This window comes from Patagioenas fasciata, chromosome 4, assembly GCF_037038585.1.
Source record: "Patagioenas fasciata isolate bPatFas1 chromosome 4, bPatFas1.hap1, whole genome shotgun sequence".
NCBI classification, from domain to species: domain Eukaryota; kingdom Metazoa; phylum Chordata; class Aves; order Columbiformes; family Columbidae; genus Patagioenas; species Patagioenas fasciata.
The window spans coordinates 72,325,213-72,342,393 of record NC_092523.1 but is presented as its reverse complement, the minus strand read 5'-3'; the positions used below and the strand labels follow the sequence as shown (position 1 = coordinate 72,342,393).

Sequence of the window (17,181 nt, the reverse complement as noted above, 5' to 3'; positions counted from 1 at the left end):
TGCAGTGAGCTTTTAGTTAAAGGCTTCATCAATTTCCTTGGCATCTTTGAACAAAATCTATTTCTGGAGTTGTTTTCTTCATTTTGACTCCTGCCTGCAGTTGTTAAGGTTCCCTTTACTGTCTGAGGAGCGGGAAACACAATGAATATGCTTCCCTAATTTATTAATGACCTTCTCAGCTTCCCCAGTAACATTACTGTATAAAATCTGAGCAAGATCATTGATTGCCTGAAACTTTTACTCCATGATTATGGTGATGTAATTGCTTTGGAGCTGTTTGTCAGCCAGAACAGGGGAAACATCACCTCTACTTTGTTTAGAAAAGCTACCCATACTTAGAAGTTATAATTAGGATCACTTTATGTTTTAAAGATGAGAAAGTGATAAAGTCTAGATTTCTTTCCCCATGTAAAGTAGGTTTCTTTTTTATCTTTATTTTTTTATTTTGTATATTCCGCCTCCAGACTGGACTGACATCCTTACACCTTGCAGCTCAAGAGGATAAAGTGAATGTAGCTGAAATACTCACCAAACATGGTGCAAACCAAGATGCTCAGACAAAGGTAAATTGCGGAGTGGCTACTGTCTCCAGTGTGCCAAAAGATGCTACCGTTGTAAAGGAATGTTCCACTGAGCTTGCAGTTTTACTTATTTGTTCTTTTATTGTAGCTTGGATATACACCTTTAATTGTGGCATGTCACTATGGAAACATCAAAATGGTGAATTTTCTTCTCAAGCAGGGAGCAAATGTCAATGCTAAAACAAAGGTAAAGAATTTTTCATTGCTTGCTTTTGCTTTTTATTATGAACCTGGTAACCAAGCACTACAAACACGTACGATAGGTTCCTTTTCACTATGAAACTATAATTATTGCACAGTAAGTGTCAACACATGGTGATTCGTGGCTGTAGTAGAATACCTTCTCTCTATAATATCTTATCGTGTAGTGTTCACAAAAGAAAAGTCAGGTAGCTCTTTGAGTGTATGAAAGAAGGAGACAGAGAATGTATTTCATTTTTTTTCTTTTTACTTGCAAACTAACAAATGCAAGCTTATTTCTCATCTCATTTGCACATGGTTTACACCAGTGTCATACCGGTGTGCTGCCAAACTAGTAACTGAAAATGCAGACACAGACACTTTGAGGGGCATGCCAGGTTCTCTCCAGTCTGCTGGGAGAAGAGTGGGAAGAATTTGCTGCTGATCAAAGCGTGGGTGGAATGACTTTGGGAGAGGAAGCAGCTGTGGTGGGGGAATGCAGTTTATTGAAGAGAGGTTTGGGGATTTTTTTGAGGGGGATCTGGGTATGCTGTTACTGACCAGTTCTACTGAAATGGACCTGACTGCCTATAAGCCAAAGCCTGAATGAAATCTACTGATTTCAGCAATTTCTTCTAGTGTAAACTGGTGTGCACAGCAGCTGAATGTTTTACAACTTGTAGCAAGAATTGTGTATCTCCTGAGCATACACGGAGAGGTTCTGGTGGCTGCAACAGTGTGTTGCATGCCAGATACCATCACATCACCCTTAGCAGAAGGAGAGGCTAACTCAGGAGCTGCAGGGCTTCAGCTCAGTTAAAGCTGGCATCAAGCAGTAGCTAACTGCTAGCTTCACATTGGATATCTTGGGATCAGTGCGAAGAAGTCCATTGATATTTCTAGTGACATACTTAGTATTTGTAAGATCTAGTCAAAATCACAGGCTTGTGGTCTGCTGGTCACTCTGGCCAGCTCTGCTGTCCCCAGCTGTGGCCTATGGGATAGATTCTTTTCTCAAAGTAGGGCTATTTCATCACAGTGGTCACAGCTTAACATGGTAAAAAAACGGCCAAGTAAATAAGTATAAGATGCTGACCCATCCCTTGTGAGATCACCCGAAATCAATAGGCAAAGCCCAAGGATTCCAAGAGAACTGGCAACACTACTAGAAAAACAGCTGATAAGAATTAATAAAGCAGACACTAGCAGGATCCAAATGGTAGCTGCCAAGTCATTCAGCTGAGGTATTTGGAGGCTAACTAAAGGGACAGACATGCTTGCATCTCTAGTATTAAGTCTCACTCTACGTCTAAGAGGCCTCTGGACCAGGTTCTGATGCCATTTCCCCAGGTATTTCACTTACTTAGAATAATTTCATCAAAGTCAGCAAGTTTGTATGAGAGCATGGGGCAGTGCCTCTCCAAAATTTCCTGCCTAGGAACCATTAAAAATACTGGCAGTCTGTCAGCTGGTACTGTGGACTCTGTTTAAAGAGTAAATCCATCCTGGATGGATTGAGGATAGGGGTGTTAAAGAATCAGTAACCTCTATTGCTTCTTGGTCTTTAGCTGGAGAAAGCCTGCATGATGCTTTGTGCCATTTCCAGCGAAAAATAATATGGCTGAATTCTGCTTTTGAAGAACTGCACTGATGTTTAAGTAAAGATAGCAAATTTATTTGCACTAAAATTACAGTAAACTCCTCCTTTGGTTTTTTAGCAATCCATGCATGCAAACTGTAAATATAAGAATTGTAAAGTGCTGAACTATCGCTATTTAATTAGTACTACAAAGCATTACTTGGTTCTATTTATTTGCAAAAGAGAGAACTCTGGGAGTATGTCTTTCAGAGCCTGGCCCCGGGCTTTGCATAAGTGTACAGTGAATCAACTTGGTGTTTTCTTCCAGTATATTCTCTGCTTCCTTTCAAAGCCAATTGCAAATAATTTTGTAAATGAATTGCTTGACTGGACTTACACAATACCATCTCAGATCAACTAGCTGAAGTACACTTTGGCTATGTTTCTGTATTGTGTAACATTAGAATGAATCACTGGAGCAGATAAGTATATGGAGTTGTATTTATTAATACAGACATTCTGTACGTGTTTCTAAGTGTAATTACATCTTGCTCAGGCCTTTTGAAGGCAAAGTAAAGCTAAAATTGATTGACACTTGTAATAGGTATATGTTTTTAGCCTTTTTAAAAGCAAATAGTCTTGAATCACTGCTGTTAAAAATTATGTATTTTTTAAATTGGCTCAAATATTTTAAAGGCAAATCTTTGAGCTTCTACAGAAAACTAAGATGTGAGAGGAATAAAAGGGTTATCTGCCTCAGCTATGATTCTTTGTCCCTACTGTGCCACTTTAGCTGTTCCTCGTTGTTCCCCTCTCTGACTCAGGAAATGAGGAATTATCCGTCTTTCCAGAGATTGCTAGTATTTTGAAATGTAATATGATTTGTGTATAAAAATATTATCATATTTTGTCTTCCCATCGATCTGGAGAAGTAGTATTATTACTGAAGATCTGTTATCTCTTTGGGTCACTTGATGGCATAATTTCTTTTTAAAATATCTCAAAAGAAACAGAAGGAAGCAAAGCAAAGTGTCTAACCTCATAACTGGTGGTTGTTTTTCTTTCTTTGTTTGCTTTTATGGTAACCACTGTGGGCAACAGAATGGGTACACACCTCTCCACCAAGCTGCTCAGCAAGGCCACACTCACATCATTAACGTTCTTCTCCAACATGGAGCCAAGCCCAACGCCATCACCACTGTAAGTCTGTAAAGTGCCAGTGGGAACTTGTTTCCCTGGCCAGTTCTTTCTGTTGCTTTCTTCAGGCTTGAGAGCAAGCTCTTGTTTTGGTGAAAGTGTTCCACGTACAGCTGGTTGTCAGATGTGTGAGTGTGACTTCTGATTTCCTTGTCGTTTTAAGGTAGTTCAGATCAGATCTGACTCACTGTGCATTAAGCTAAACATGAGACGGGGAAACTGATTTCTGAGCTGCAGGGTCAGACTGGCCACAGCTGGCTGTGCTCTGCTTGTTCTCTTGCCTTCTGCCTCAACACTTCTGGCTGTGAACTGATATCCTGATAAGGATTTTTCCATAAAAATTAAGGGAAATCAGAACCTGGGCTTCTTTTAAGATTTTGACCCAAATTTCTGTCCCTTTATCCACTGGAACAGTTTCAGGTTCTTACTGAGTTCACTGATGTTAATGCCTCCTCCAAGACCGTCAATAACCTCTGGCACAGTTCCTTCTCTGCAGTCAGCCAGGAATGCAACTGTCTTATTTCATGTTGATGTTGTTATTAGTCACCTCTAATTGGGTAATCTTTAAAATGCAGCCAGAATGTCCAAAACTCACGTGTCATTCCCCAGAGCGGATCAGGTTTCTGTGTACATACGTTTTACGTGCTTAAATCAGCACTGGGACCCTGTTTGGTCCTGGAGCAATCACATTGAATAATCTTCTGTGAAGTTATCCAAGAGACCAGTATATGCACTAGATCATCAAGCAAGAGACCATTGTAGTCAGCTTTTGGGACTGCAGGTTCTACTGGGCATGTTCAATCCACAGTCTCTTTGCTTGCTTTTAGTCCTCACGTTGGGGCTGTCATGCCCAAATCTAATCCAGATGTAAGCAGGGTATCAAGGATGTGCCTTTACTGCCCAGTTTGTCTACTTTCTCAGGTACTAGCACTGTTCTTGTCCACTCATAGCAACCTCTAGCTTGATATAAGAGAGAATTTCAACCTGAGACATCTGGTAGGGGGGATATGGGAGTGGGTTGTGAGCAGTTAATGTGCAAGTGACAGTAACAGTCAAACTATTTGTGCCATGAAGATACTAATCTACTCATTTTGTGGTGCTAATCCACAAACCCTGTGTTGCTTCAGGGTTGCTGAGCTAGACTAATGCAGGAGAACTTAAATTATAGATAACTAAAGCCGATAGTGAAGTAGCGAGAAGCCCTCAGGCTGGTATCCTGCACACACTGCAGTGGTGTCATGAGAGAAATCATTCCAGTGCAAGGCACAGAGTGCCTTTACATAATTCCCCCAGTAGACCAGCATGGTGTCCTTTGGTTCAGTGCAAAATAACATACACCAGTTCTGTGTAGACCTCTTTACAAAGAACCATGCAGTATGTCCCTTCCTCCCCTCCCCAAGCTGGGTGACACAGAGCCTGTGACTGCCACATCACATAGAACCAAGGAACTGAGTGACAGCAGCCTCTGTGGCCACTTAGGGCAACTGGCAGCCAGTCACAGGGGCCAGTTCTGCAGGGAAGATACACCCTCAAGAGAGATGTGGGTGATTTGGCTCGTTTCTGATACTTAAAATAATTTTCTTCTGTACATGAAAAAGTTTATAAACTTGGCCACCTACTGTGGATGGCATTGTGTTGCAGTGGATGTTCTCCCTGAGATAAATGAGCATGGGCCCTATTTTGAGTAGAATTTCAAATGCAGTGAGACAGATGGCAATCTTAAATACTGTTCATTTACAATGAAAAGTGACGATCTAAGTTCATAAAATTAAATTAATAGTAGTACTCTCCCAAGCTATTTTGATGTTCCAGGTAATGAAGTGGAGATAAACAGACCTAAACACTAACTAAATTGTCATTTTAGTGTCCATTTGATGAATGGTACATGTATATAGCTCAGGCATTTAAACTGCAAATAAATTTATATGATGCAAAATAGGTCTGCACCCCAAGCCTTATATGGATTGTTTTTGTGTTTGTTGCATCATTATCTTTTGTGTACTTTTATTGTACATACATTGTTGTTGTAAGGAGGAATAGAAATGTATGTGGACAATACAGCTGTAATCTTGTATTCCCCAAAAAGGGAATTATACCTGATAAAGATTTAACAGTTTCAACTGAAATTGAAACTGTAACATTTTAAAGTACATTTTTAGAAGAGTATTTCTGATGTGGAACAGCTTGTGCAAAATAAAACATAAACATCTGCAGACAATACACATTTTGTATAGTGAAATTTGACCACCGAAGGGTTAAACCATACAGCACTTTTCTAGTTGGAATAGCAGGCAGATGTAAGTGTGTTGTGTTACCATGGCAATCGGGGCTATAGTCTTAAAGAAGTTACAAAGACAGAGTCAGATGTAACGGTAAAAAAAACCCAGTGATTTTCCTAGGCTGTGCCTTGTTTTGGATGGAAATGCTGGCTCATGCAGCGTTGAGAGTGATTTCATTGGTTCACACCACAATCCTCCCTCTCACTGCGCTCTCTCTCCCCTTCTCTCTTTCCTGCTCAGAATGGGAACACTGCCTTAGCTATCGCGAGGCGCCTGGGATACATCTCAGTGGTCGATACGCTGAAGGTTGTAACGGAGGAGATTACTACTACCACAACTGTGAGTTGCAGATGCATTAAAATGTCTCTCTTCTTTATTTAGAATGTTGTCTTTCTCTTCCGCCCTCAGACTCTCCATGTATCTCTTTCTTTTTTTAATTTTCTGTCTTTAGCCCCCCCCCCCTTTCTTTTGGATTCTGACAGAAGTGCTATAATGCTATCAGTATATCTTCTAAGCACGTAAAAGTGTGTGCAACACATTGGGCTTCATTGAGCTAGGTAACAAAATCTATGTACATACAGATGGAAAACAACTACTCAAGGCAGAGTAAAACTTTTTTTGTAGATATGGGTCTGAGCTTCAAACCCAAACTTTCCAGAAGTTTGTACATTGTTGTTTAGATCCTGTCCTGCTTCTCTATTTTGTTTTCACCTCTGCTTACATTTCCACACTTTTGACACCTGCTGAGGCTCAACCATTGCAGCAAACCACAAGAAGCTGCTTAGCATTTGGACTGTACCAGCCCTGGACTGGTGCCAAGCTTAGTGATGCTCGCTAGATGGTTCTGAATCACATCAATCATCTTTTTACTCCCTTTCAGTTGAGATGTATCCTGTTTTTCCAAAATACTAAAGGATGTCTCCTTATGTGCTCAGCCCTCCACTCTCTTGGTAGTCTGTATTTCGATTTCAGGGAAGATTACCAGACTAGAAAACTTATAGGTGTTATTTAGGAGCTCAAAGATGTAAAAATCTACACAGCTCTTATAAGATGCTCCTGCTCAGCCAGGGAGACAGTTAGAAAAAGGGAAGGGAAGAAATCCAGGATCTTTTTTAAGGAAAGAGGAAAATAAATTTGATTTTGTTGCATGCTAACAGCAAGTCCCACTGATATTAACTGAGGAAGATGGAATAAAAGTAACATGGCATAAGGTTACAAATAGAGTGAGCCATAATTTATTAATGAACTGCAGCAATCAGACTGAGTCAGGTTTGGGCAAGGAATTCCAGCGTAATTCCAGAAGTCTCTGAAGACTGTATGGTTTTGTTGATACTTGTTTTGTGTTCTTGTTTAATCATATAGGACATCACACATGTAAATACATAAACACATGTATCTATTTAGAGATTTAGAAAAAATAAAACCTGGGTAAAATATTTTTAGAAACTTTAAATATTTTCAAAAGTATATTTTTTAGCCTGAAATGATACCTTTGTGTTCTCTGTGCTGTGTCCTGGCACGCTTTTTCCTTTTATGCTTGGTATAAGTTGTAACTTCCTTTCTGTTGTACATTGTATTGCACTGTGGAGCCTCGTACTTGGTCCTATGTAGGTATTATAAATTTTGCAGTAACAGGGATTACACTATGAAAAGACACCTGTGAGTTATTTACTTTGGATAAATGTTTCTTTAAACTTTGAGGGTAATGAACTTTACGACCAGATGCTTGAGGTTTAGGGTTGAATCAAATACTGAACCTTACTTGCATAGTTGACCTCTAACGCTTGCATATAGGAGAAATCTGGAATCTCCAGGGGTGTGTGTGTACAAAATACTGCTTTTAAAAGTCAGGTGGGAACCCTCGATAACAGATTTTTCAGCTATGAACTTGTCTGAATCCTGTACCTTAGGGATATATAGAATGTAAACCTCTGGCATTGTTCACGGTGGGGAATGTCGTTTAAACATAGTTTAGAACAAGTCCTGAAAAGGTGGGATAAATAACAGGCAGTCCCTGCAGTAAAGCTGTCCAGATGGTGAGGTTGGTGTTGCCAAACCAGAAAACAGCATTTAGCACTGAAAAAGGTGCTGTCACCATAGCTACTTCATTCTCTGAGGTTGTAGCTGAGTGATGGATGAAGGATGTTAGATAGGCTGATGCTTTATTAATATTCAAGTCACTGGCATTAGAGATGAGGAAGAGATCTCCAGTCCCAAGGCCTTTGATCTAACTTAGAACAAACTTTCCTCTTACTTGCATTAGTATTATTGTTAGGGGAGCCACATGAACATAAAGCAATAGAGAGAATAAAGTGCACTTATTTTTATGCACAGATTAAAGATGAAAAAGAAATAAATCAGAAGCAACTAGACTTTCAAAGTTTTGCTGTGCTACAAAGTTTTAGGGTATTTATAGAAATAGTCTTCCTGTGGACAAATGAGAATATATGAGGAGCTTTGACATTCTTTGCAGTATACTGCTGTTGAGTAAGCAATTGCTAAACGTATCTAGAGGTTATATACCTGAATTATATATCTGAATTTTTCTGTGCCATCAGATGAAAATCTAGCCTTTCAATGGAAATTTTAAATGCAGAAGCCTACAGTACATAATTGAATTCTCAGAGGCACTACATGGCAGGGAGTTTGAGAAATATAGGTTGAGCAGTTTTCAAAGTGGAGCATTCATGGGGCTGGATATGGATTTTAAGCTTTGAGAGTATTTCACATTTTTAATGAGCCTATCAATTAGAAAAATCTAGCATTATATTAAAAATAATTTTAAAACATTAATTCATAACTTCTGTTGGAATTGATGTAGCAGTAATGATTCTTGCTGAGTTCAGTGTTCAGAGGTAACATTACAGATGCACATATATCATATTGATTCTGTTTTCCAAACGTTGTTTCAATAATTAAATTACATAATAATTTTCTCATACTAAGAGGAAAATCAGAAAGTAAATAAAGTACTATTACTCCTCTGTAGTTAAATAGTAATGTCTGAGAGCCTTAGTCAGAGATTAAATAGTTATTATATAGGGACCTGTAAAAGTCTATTTACAAATAAAATGAGGTAATGATAAATGAACCTTAACTACTAGGATCTGCAGATCTAAGTTAATGCAAAGACAGAATACAGTGGATCTCTGTACCTGTGGACAAGAGTATTGTAGCATTCTTTCACTTCTTTGTTCTTCTAATCAAATGGATTTTGTACAGAAGCTGAGGTTGGGAATCAAGTTTTCTGAAATCAATTTCAGTCATACAGCAGACATAAAAAACCTAGCATTTGTGACTCTTAGGTAGACCCCTTCTTCCTCCTTTCTACAGCGTTTGGTCATCTGCTCTGCCTTTGCTTTTTTTTTTTCCCTGACTTTTCAGTTGTTTTACATGGGGAACATAGGAACTGGCAATGGAGAATTTGCGGTACACTTTGTGTAGATACAGTTGCAATGACAATTACAATTCCAATGCCAGTAAATGGATACTTGTATACAGCACTTTCTACTTCACTTGGAAAATATACAACCCGCTTCACCTGGATTTATTTCTTTGGCCCAGTGTTAGTGATTATTTATTTTTACATTAGGATGTATTTGTTAACTCACTGCTGTGTTGTTGGAGAGATGGGGTCAGCATCACCTGAGCGGTAGGATCCTCTCCATCTGTCACAGCTGGCTTTGTCACCCTGAGGAAAACCATGGGAACACTGGGGGGAAAAGTCAGACACACTGGTGGAGGCATTTGGTGAATATAAACTAATTCTCAACACAGAACATGTGCTATGAAGAACATTCCAACAGAAATAATTTATTGTCTTGAATCAGGGGTGAGATTGAATTTAGGCAGCCTACTTGAGATTGCCGTTTGAAGCAAAGGGCGTTGCTCTTTTCTTGTACATCAGGAGGGTGAATTGAAAACTGAGGTCACAGTTAAATATATTTGTAAAACGCCAAGCAGACTTTAAAAACAAATTTCTGAAGTGATTACACTGTTGTTAAGTTCGTTATTTATGAAGTACAATATCTTATAACAATCAAGAATAGTATCTTTGTCAGTTTATTAGAAATACAGAAGTATAAAGCAGAATTGGGAAATGCCCAGTAAGTTTTATAAAACAAAACTGCTATTGACTTCACTGCTTGATATCAATGGGCACTTTCCCAAAAGCATATTGCAAAAGGGACTTGGGCTTTGGCTAACATTAATTATCCCTCAGATTGTATGCTCTTTCACTACTTCTGCACATGATGTTAATTTATATGATAGATAGATACCATCCACAATAGGGAGTGAGGTACTACCTCAGTGGGAGTTTCACAAGACACGTGGCCTCCTGACATTCTCCTCCATGACAAGGAGCACATCTGCTCCTACATACCTTTCAGGGCGATGTGTTGACTCCCCTCCACAGCTCCCCAGTTCAGCTGCAGATCTGAGTGGAGCCAGGAAAATATTTGTTTTTCTGTTGTGACTAATGCTGTTCTGATCGCTGCTCTTTTTTAAGCCCTTGACATCTTGTCTCCCTGTGGGCAACTTTTTTACACCTTGTGTGTCCTACAATTTCTCGTTCTGTTCTTTGTCTCCTTCTCCAGTGTGTATCTTGATGCTAAAAGGTGTCCCCATTCTTGATTCAGCACCCCTGGACATCTTCTGTTTCCTCCTGGAAGTCCTTTATGAAGATAAAATCATATTACAAAAAAAATCTTCCAATGTTCTCCTACTCTGTGTTCTCACGCCTAAACAGTCCTCCCAGCAGTGCCCAGTCCATACTTGCCTTGTGTCACAATATTTTAAGATTTTAATGTGCGCAAAAAATATCAGAATCTTCAAGTAACTTATTTTTTTTAATGTGATTTGAGGGAATATGCATTATTTATCAAAAAGATATTATTAATATGCAGTGTAGTCACTTTAGGTGGGGAGAAGAAATGCTTCAAGTGGTCTGTGTAAATCCTTCACATCTTTTTTTAGTGTAAAAATTTCACATCATTCATAACTTCATTTCCAAATGCTTTACGATCTAATAATTTCCATATGCTACACAAACTTTCTGAAGCTCTTTTGCAGACATTACCTAATTCTTTTAAAAATCATCTTGGAAACACCGAGCTGAATTATTCTACATGCCCCATTTATAAATAAACTTGCTGAGGGCTTTCTTTTATTTCCTTTATTATTGCTCTGACCATCTCATTGTCTCTGTTTTTGTACTTTTCTGCCAGAGCAGATGTTACCATATACAGCACTGAGAACAGGAGCTTCTGGAGTAAAGATGAAAAATAGAGTTCAGGAAGGGGAAAGAACTTCTAAAATGTCTCAGCAGATCCCACTGCTGCTGCTGTTGAAAATACCATTCTGTAAATTTTGCGTCTCTTTTTGGTGTTTAATCTGGGGATTGATTCTGTCTTTGCAGACTGTAACAGAGAAGCACAAGCTAAATGTGCCTGAGACGATGACTGAGGTCCTGGATGTTTCAGATGAAGAAGGTGAGCAGCTTTGCTAAGTTCCTATTCCATATCACTTGTGCAACCTGTAGCTGCTTAAGTGTTTTGATGTCTTCATTTGACAGTGCTTGAAATGAAGTTCTGTGTAATGGACTTCTTTAATGATGTACACGTAACATTTGTATAAGGATGCCAAAAGCTGACCCAACCCCAAATCCTAAACCCCTACTTCTTTTTCAGAAAAAACTTATCTGAACCAGCTCACCAAATGAGAACATTTCCCAACTTGAGATCTTGAAATTTTAATGTAGAGCTGTCCCAAAACTGGATTTGACCCTCCCATAAAAACAGATTTGAGCAGTAAATTTTTTGGATCAGTGCCATCTATTTCAGATACATATATCTAGGAGCTCTGCCTAATTGGAAACATTTGTGTAAGACGCGTCAGGTGGAAGTTGAGGAGACTGTTTCCTTGAGGGAGCTTTTGGCACACACAAATCACAGACTCATATGGCATGACATAAAACAACAACATGTTAATAAGTTTGGCACTTTGGTCTCAAAGTCTGTTGTATGTACGGACAGGAGGCATGTGTTGTATCGCTTAGCTAAGTCCCAAGAAAATTTCTGTGAAGTTCTGGAGGGAATGATAGAGTACTGCAGTTTTATACATCACAGAATTAAGGAAATAGCTTGAAAACATCCCTCTCTAAAAGGTCACAAATAATTTCTTACAAATTTTAATTAGCATGGCATCTGATAGATATACAGACATTTGCAAGAATGTTTTAAGTTCTTTTTTAGTTTTAACAGCGTTAATTAAGATTACAGTATCTTACATATGCCATGTTAATGGTTATTATTGTTATTTCATGCAAATATTTTTTAGAGAGACTAATTTCAAAAAGCCCTAGGGATTCAGGAACACAGCTTACAGGGTTGGGTTTTTTTCTTTTACGAAGAACACAAATACACTTGTGGTTCTAAATGGTACTGGAAGTTAATGGCATTCATATTTCTGAAGTGCTTCTATTACTTTTTAAAATAAGATCTATGGTGATAAATGAGTTACGCTCTTGAGAAAATATTAAGTTTAGGCTGCAAATACTATTTTTTTTAATGCTTGCAATATTGCAAGTGAATGCAAACAAGTGTTATTCAAAAGAAATTGTATTCTGCTGCATCATGCTTAGTGAAATTATTTCTCTCAGGCATGCGTTTCTGCATTTTCTTGGTTAGAAAAACATTCAACTGCTTGTGTAATTATGATAAATGGCCTTCAAATTGCTTATAGCCTTATGTTGACTTTGTTGAATTTTCTCCCAGTCTTTTGTACTACCATTTAACCGTCTTTAAATTCACAAAGCCTGGTGTGTCCATCTGCTTCTACAGGATAAATTTCCAGGGTATTCCTTTTTCTCAAACCAATTTATATGTTGCACAGCCTTTAAACACTCTGATGATGAGCGCTTCAGTGATGGTGAAGCCTATAGTGGCACAGGTGCTGTTAGCAGAAGCTCATGGAGTAAGACTTGCAAAATTTCTCTTTTTCCTTAACTCCGATTGTTTATTTTATTGTTGTGTTGAAGCAACCAACATGGATTTGCTTGATCTGGGTGCCTAACACTGTTCCTCTTCTTTTGAAGTGTGACTGGGCATGTGTTTCCTGAAAGGTGGGAGGAGGAAGGGAAGCCAGAAAATCCAAGATTTATTACCCGTATCTTGAATACGCTGGCAGAACTTACTGTGGCCATCCAGCATGACTAACGCTCTCCAGTGCTTTGAATTAACATTCTCTGCTTTCTGTTTCCATCTGACACCTCCTGTTTGTCAATAGCCAGCCGATAGCACGCAGGTACTCTGGCTCATTGCTGCTCAAGACTCACTACTGAGCGCTCGCACTGATAGCGCCTCTGTGATCCTGCTGCAGGTTGCTGAGCAGGCTGGTACCGGTTAAAGCACTTCACGCCACTGTCCTTGTAAAATCTGTTTCTACAGGCAAAACATTCAGCATGTTGCGAAAATTCCTGAGATGGAGGGTACTCAGCCCAGGAATATAAAGTAGCTGGGGGCAGGAGGACTGCAAAACTTTTTAAATAAAGAGGGTGAACCTTTAATGATGGTTTAGTATTTATAGGAGGCTAGCAATAACATTTCTGTAATGCTGTGTTCTAATCTGCCTTAAGGTGACATAATGTGTTCTGAAATAAATTAACATGACATGGTAAACCTGCCAGCTGTAATTATGTAATTATAAAGTTGAAGACAAGAAGAGTACTTGAGCAAATGAGTATTTCAGGTCCCATTCTGGAGTTTGTTCATCACTTGTGAAAAGTATTTTGCATTTTGCCTGGGAAACAGTTACATTTCATAGTAGCATGCTGTTACATTAATAATATAGTATCATATTCCTAAAGCAAATTCAAGTGCAATATCCAATCTTAGCAGTATAAAATAAAGGATCACATAATCTATCAAATCGTTTGACTTGGTATGTAAGGTCCTGCTTTGTGTTGCCCATCTTTAAATATTTTGAATGGACTGAGAGTCCCACTAAGTTTTCTTTAATTTTCATACAGCATTTTCTTGTTTAGCAATTGTTTTAATATTTAGAATTCTTTACCTTTTACTGTAACTGGAAAAAAAATTTCCTTTGAACACAACTAGATGATATTTTTTATTTAAACTTGCATTTGATTTTTTTAAAAATTAGATCAGTGGGTTTTGAATGATAAGTATCAGAATAAGTACAGAAGCAAGTGTACATTTGTCAGGGAAAGAGAAACACCCAGGCCAATAACAGAATAGATGAAATTGGATTCATAAGCCTTGTGCAAGGAAGAGTGAAAAAAGGAAACTTCATAGACTAGCAAAAACATGATTATAGAGAAATCCTACTTCATCTGCTGTAAGCCTGTTATGTGGTCCTACATGTATCAGATATTCTATGGCATTACAAAGCCTTTCCTGCTTTGTGGCTGTAGGAAACAATTCTTTTGCAAATATAATAGGCCCAGGCAGGATTTCTTGGCAAAGCATATTTTAATAATGATTTTGCAAGACCATGTGTTCTACCTAAAGGTAGGCACACCGAATAGGGCAAAAAGCCCCTGCTTATATCTCCCCAAAATCCCGGCCGCAATTTCCCTCCCCTGTTCCCCATTGGTTGGGTACTTCAGGGTTTACAGACTATCCCGACGCACACAATACCCTTCCCCTTATCAGTCTGTTTAAGATATGGATTCCTGGTACTTTGGCTACACTTCCCCCTAAATTAACTTATCAATACAGGTATCGGTATGTATACAGGTATCAGTACATATTCCGGGAAGAGACTGTGTATTACATTAAGAATTCATAGTCCGATGTCTCTCAGTCCTTTCCCCCTAAATTAACTTGTAAATACAGGTATCAGTATGTATACAGGTATCCGTATATATTCCGGGAAGAGACTGTATTACATTAAGGATTCATAGTCCGATGTCTCTCAGTCCTTCCCCCCTGCTAGGGTCAGGTGCCAGGTCCTCAGTTATGTAAAAACAACAGTTCTTCATTAAATGTTCCTTACAATTTCCTCCTCTCCTTATTTTATACTTTTGTTGTTCTTGCATTTTCTTATGATACAGTTCTATAGGTGGCTTCAAGCCTAGACAACATGATTTCACATTTTTCTTCTGGAGTTATGCATTCATTGTTCCTTCTTTCTTCTTGTTCTTTTAGCCAGGATCATTTTATCTGAGTATGGCAGTGACCCTAAAGGCATTTGCTTTGATAGAACTGTCTCAATAAGGTGTTGAACAAGTCCTCAGACACACAGAATGATGTAGCATGCTATAGAAATGAGTGCTTCTGTTACTACGACTAAAGAAGTAATTTCTCTCAATTTTCCAAACCAAGATTCTGACAATCTCATGAGTGGACTATCTATACCTGTATTCTCAGCCAATTCTTCTGCTGAAGTTGTGGTTAGACATGTATCACTTTTTTCTGCCAACATCATATCTAGGACCATGTTATTTTCCCACGCCATTCTCCTAGTAGCATCTAATTGTTTGGTGATTCCTTTAACTGTTTGTCTAGTATAACTTATAAATAAATGTTATTTATCCCATCTACATTCTTGTTTGTAGTTACCTACCAAAACAAAAAGGACTCAAAACCCACAGCTACTTGGTTTCTTGCTTTGTGTTCCTTGGGGACCCCTCTGGGGACCCCAATCTAATTGAAATAAACTCTGTCATCAAAGGAAAACCTTAAACTCCTTTTTTGGTTGCCCTGATGAATCACAGTGTTGAAATGCCAGGGTAAAAGGAATTGCCAGTTGAACAATGTCACAGGTACCTTCCCAGTGGGGGATAAAATGGAATGAAGTGTCATCTTCCCACAGTACCACCAAAGATCCACTCAAGAAGCATTTGAGGACATATGTGGACCAACTTCCCGTGTCTCTACACACCTACTCATGTTCCTAGGAACTTGGTATCATTCTTGCCCCATTGTGAGAGACAGGCAGTATGATTTCCAATTATTCCTGAAAATGCCGGGGGAATTTTGGTATTTTTCCCTGCAAAGCTGGAAAAAGTAGGGAGAGAGTATGACACGACTTATTTCCCTATGCCATAGAGTCTTGGTATAAGGCTAAGATGCACTCCATCCCCTGTCAATCTTCGCTCCATCCCAGAGGGAAGGGTACCACTTGGGCCACGGGCCTTCCTGGTGCACAGGCACAGCAATTGCTCTTGTTTAGGCTTTGCACCATATATTTGATCCATTCTACCCAGGCATTTGTATCTCCATATATTTTGTACCTTCCTAGGGCATCTTTTCTACTAGTGTCTATTCGTGATCCATAAACCTCACTTACTGAATCATCTGCTCCCTGTATTGTAATTAGCAAAGGGTTGCACTGCAGAGACTCACATCCTGGGAGAGATTGTCCTTTAGATAGGGTAATTTTTCTTTTTAACTCTATAACCGTTCGTTGCTCACTGTCCATCCCCTAAACTCTGTGGTCCAGATAACACTGGTACCAGGAGGGGCAATGAGAGACAGCAACAAAAACTGTGCACTTATTTAAATCATCCTTAGACTCAGTCCCCTTGGACATATGTTTGTTTTCATAACTCAATTCTCTTTAGCTCTGTACATCCCCACAGTTCAGGATGTGGCAATCATCTACTCAAATTGTTAGGGAATCTTCAGTTTCAGTGATGTTTGTTAAGTAACCCATTTGTAAATTCTACATATACAGGATTAACAATCCCCAAAAGTTTCATTTTCATTGCTGCATCTTTAGTTGAAGGGGGTCGTCAGTTGTCAATACTTGCCACTCGTCATTGTCCTTTGGAGGTTCGATTGGCTCTTTAATCTGTGTCTAATGAGTCCACCCTTTCTCAGCTGGTCATACCACTGTCTTGGTGATCAGCAGAACTTGAAATGCTCCTTCCCAATCTGGCTGAAGCTTCGTTTCTTTCCAGGATTTGACCAGGACCCAGTTTTCAGGCTGAAACTTGTGAGCCGCAAACTCAACAGGCAGAGTTTTTGCCAGAAGCCCTTGGTGCCTGAGAGAAGATAGAAAAGACAACCCGAGTATACAGTTTTTGAGAAACAAATCCTTAGTTTCAAACTGTGGAGGTCCACCTGTTATTAAACTTTTGCTACCACTGCCGCTGCGGCAGTGCTCAGAAGGAAAGCTTCTCCCCATCTGGTAAAGTGATCAACCAACACTAGTATCTATTTAATTCGACCAGCTACAGGTAAATCAACTTGAATATTTTGAAAGAGTTGTGAACTTGGACTCTGCCCTCCTGCAGGCTGCTTTTTAAGTGCCTTTTTATTTATTCTTTTACAAACCACCCATCTTTCACAGATTTGCTTGGCTATAGTATAAATTCCAGTACTATGTCACACATTGC

General features: G+C 39.0%; 1 protein-coding gene across 50 annotated transcripts in view; it reads left to right on the top strand.

Moving 5' to 3' along the window:
- Nucleotides 1-17,181, top strand: part of ANK2 (ankyrin 2) — a 366,844-nt gene that overhangs the window by 272,812 nt on the left and 76,851 nt on the right. For 28 of the 50 annotated variants that reach the window (XM_071808135.1, XM_071808142.1, XM_071808141.1 and 25 more), the window contains 6 exons: nt 465-563; nt 670-768; nt 3,442-3,540; nt 6,057-6,155; nt 11,236-11,308; nt 12,711-12,791. In XM_071808135.1, the coding sequence (XP_071664236.1) occupies nt 465-563; nt 670-768; nt 3,442-3,540; nt 6,057-6,155; nt 11,236-11,308; nt 12,711-12,791 (550 nt within the window). The remainder of the gene's footprint in view (nt 1-464; nt 564-669; nt 769-3,441; nt 3,541-6,056; nt 6,156-11,235; nt 11,309-12,710; nt 12,792-17,181) is intronic. The other 22 variants (XM_071808147.1, XM_071808143.1, XM_071808170.1 and 19 more) reach the window with 1 other exon arrangement.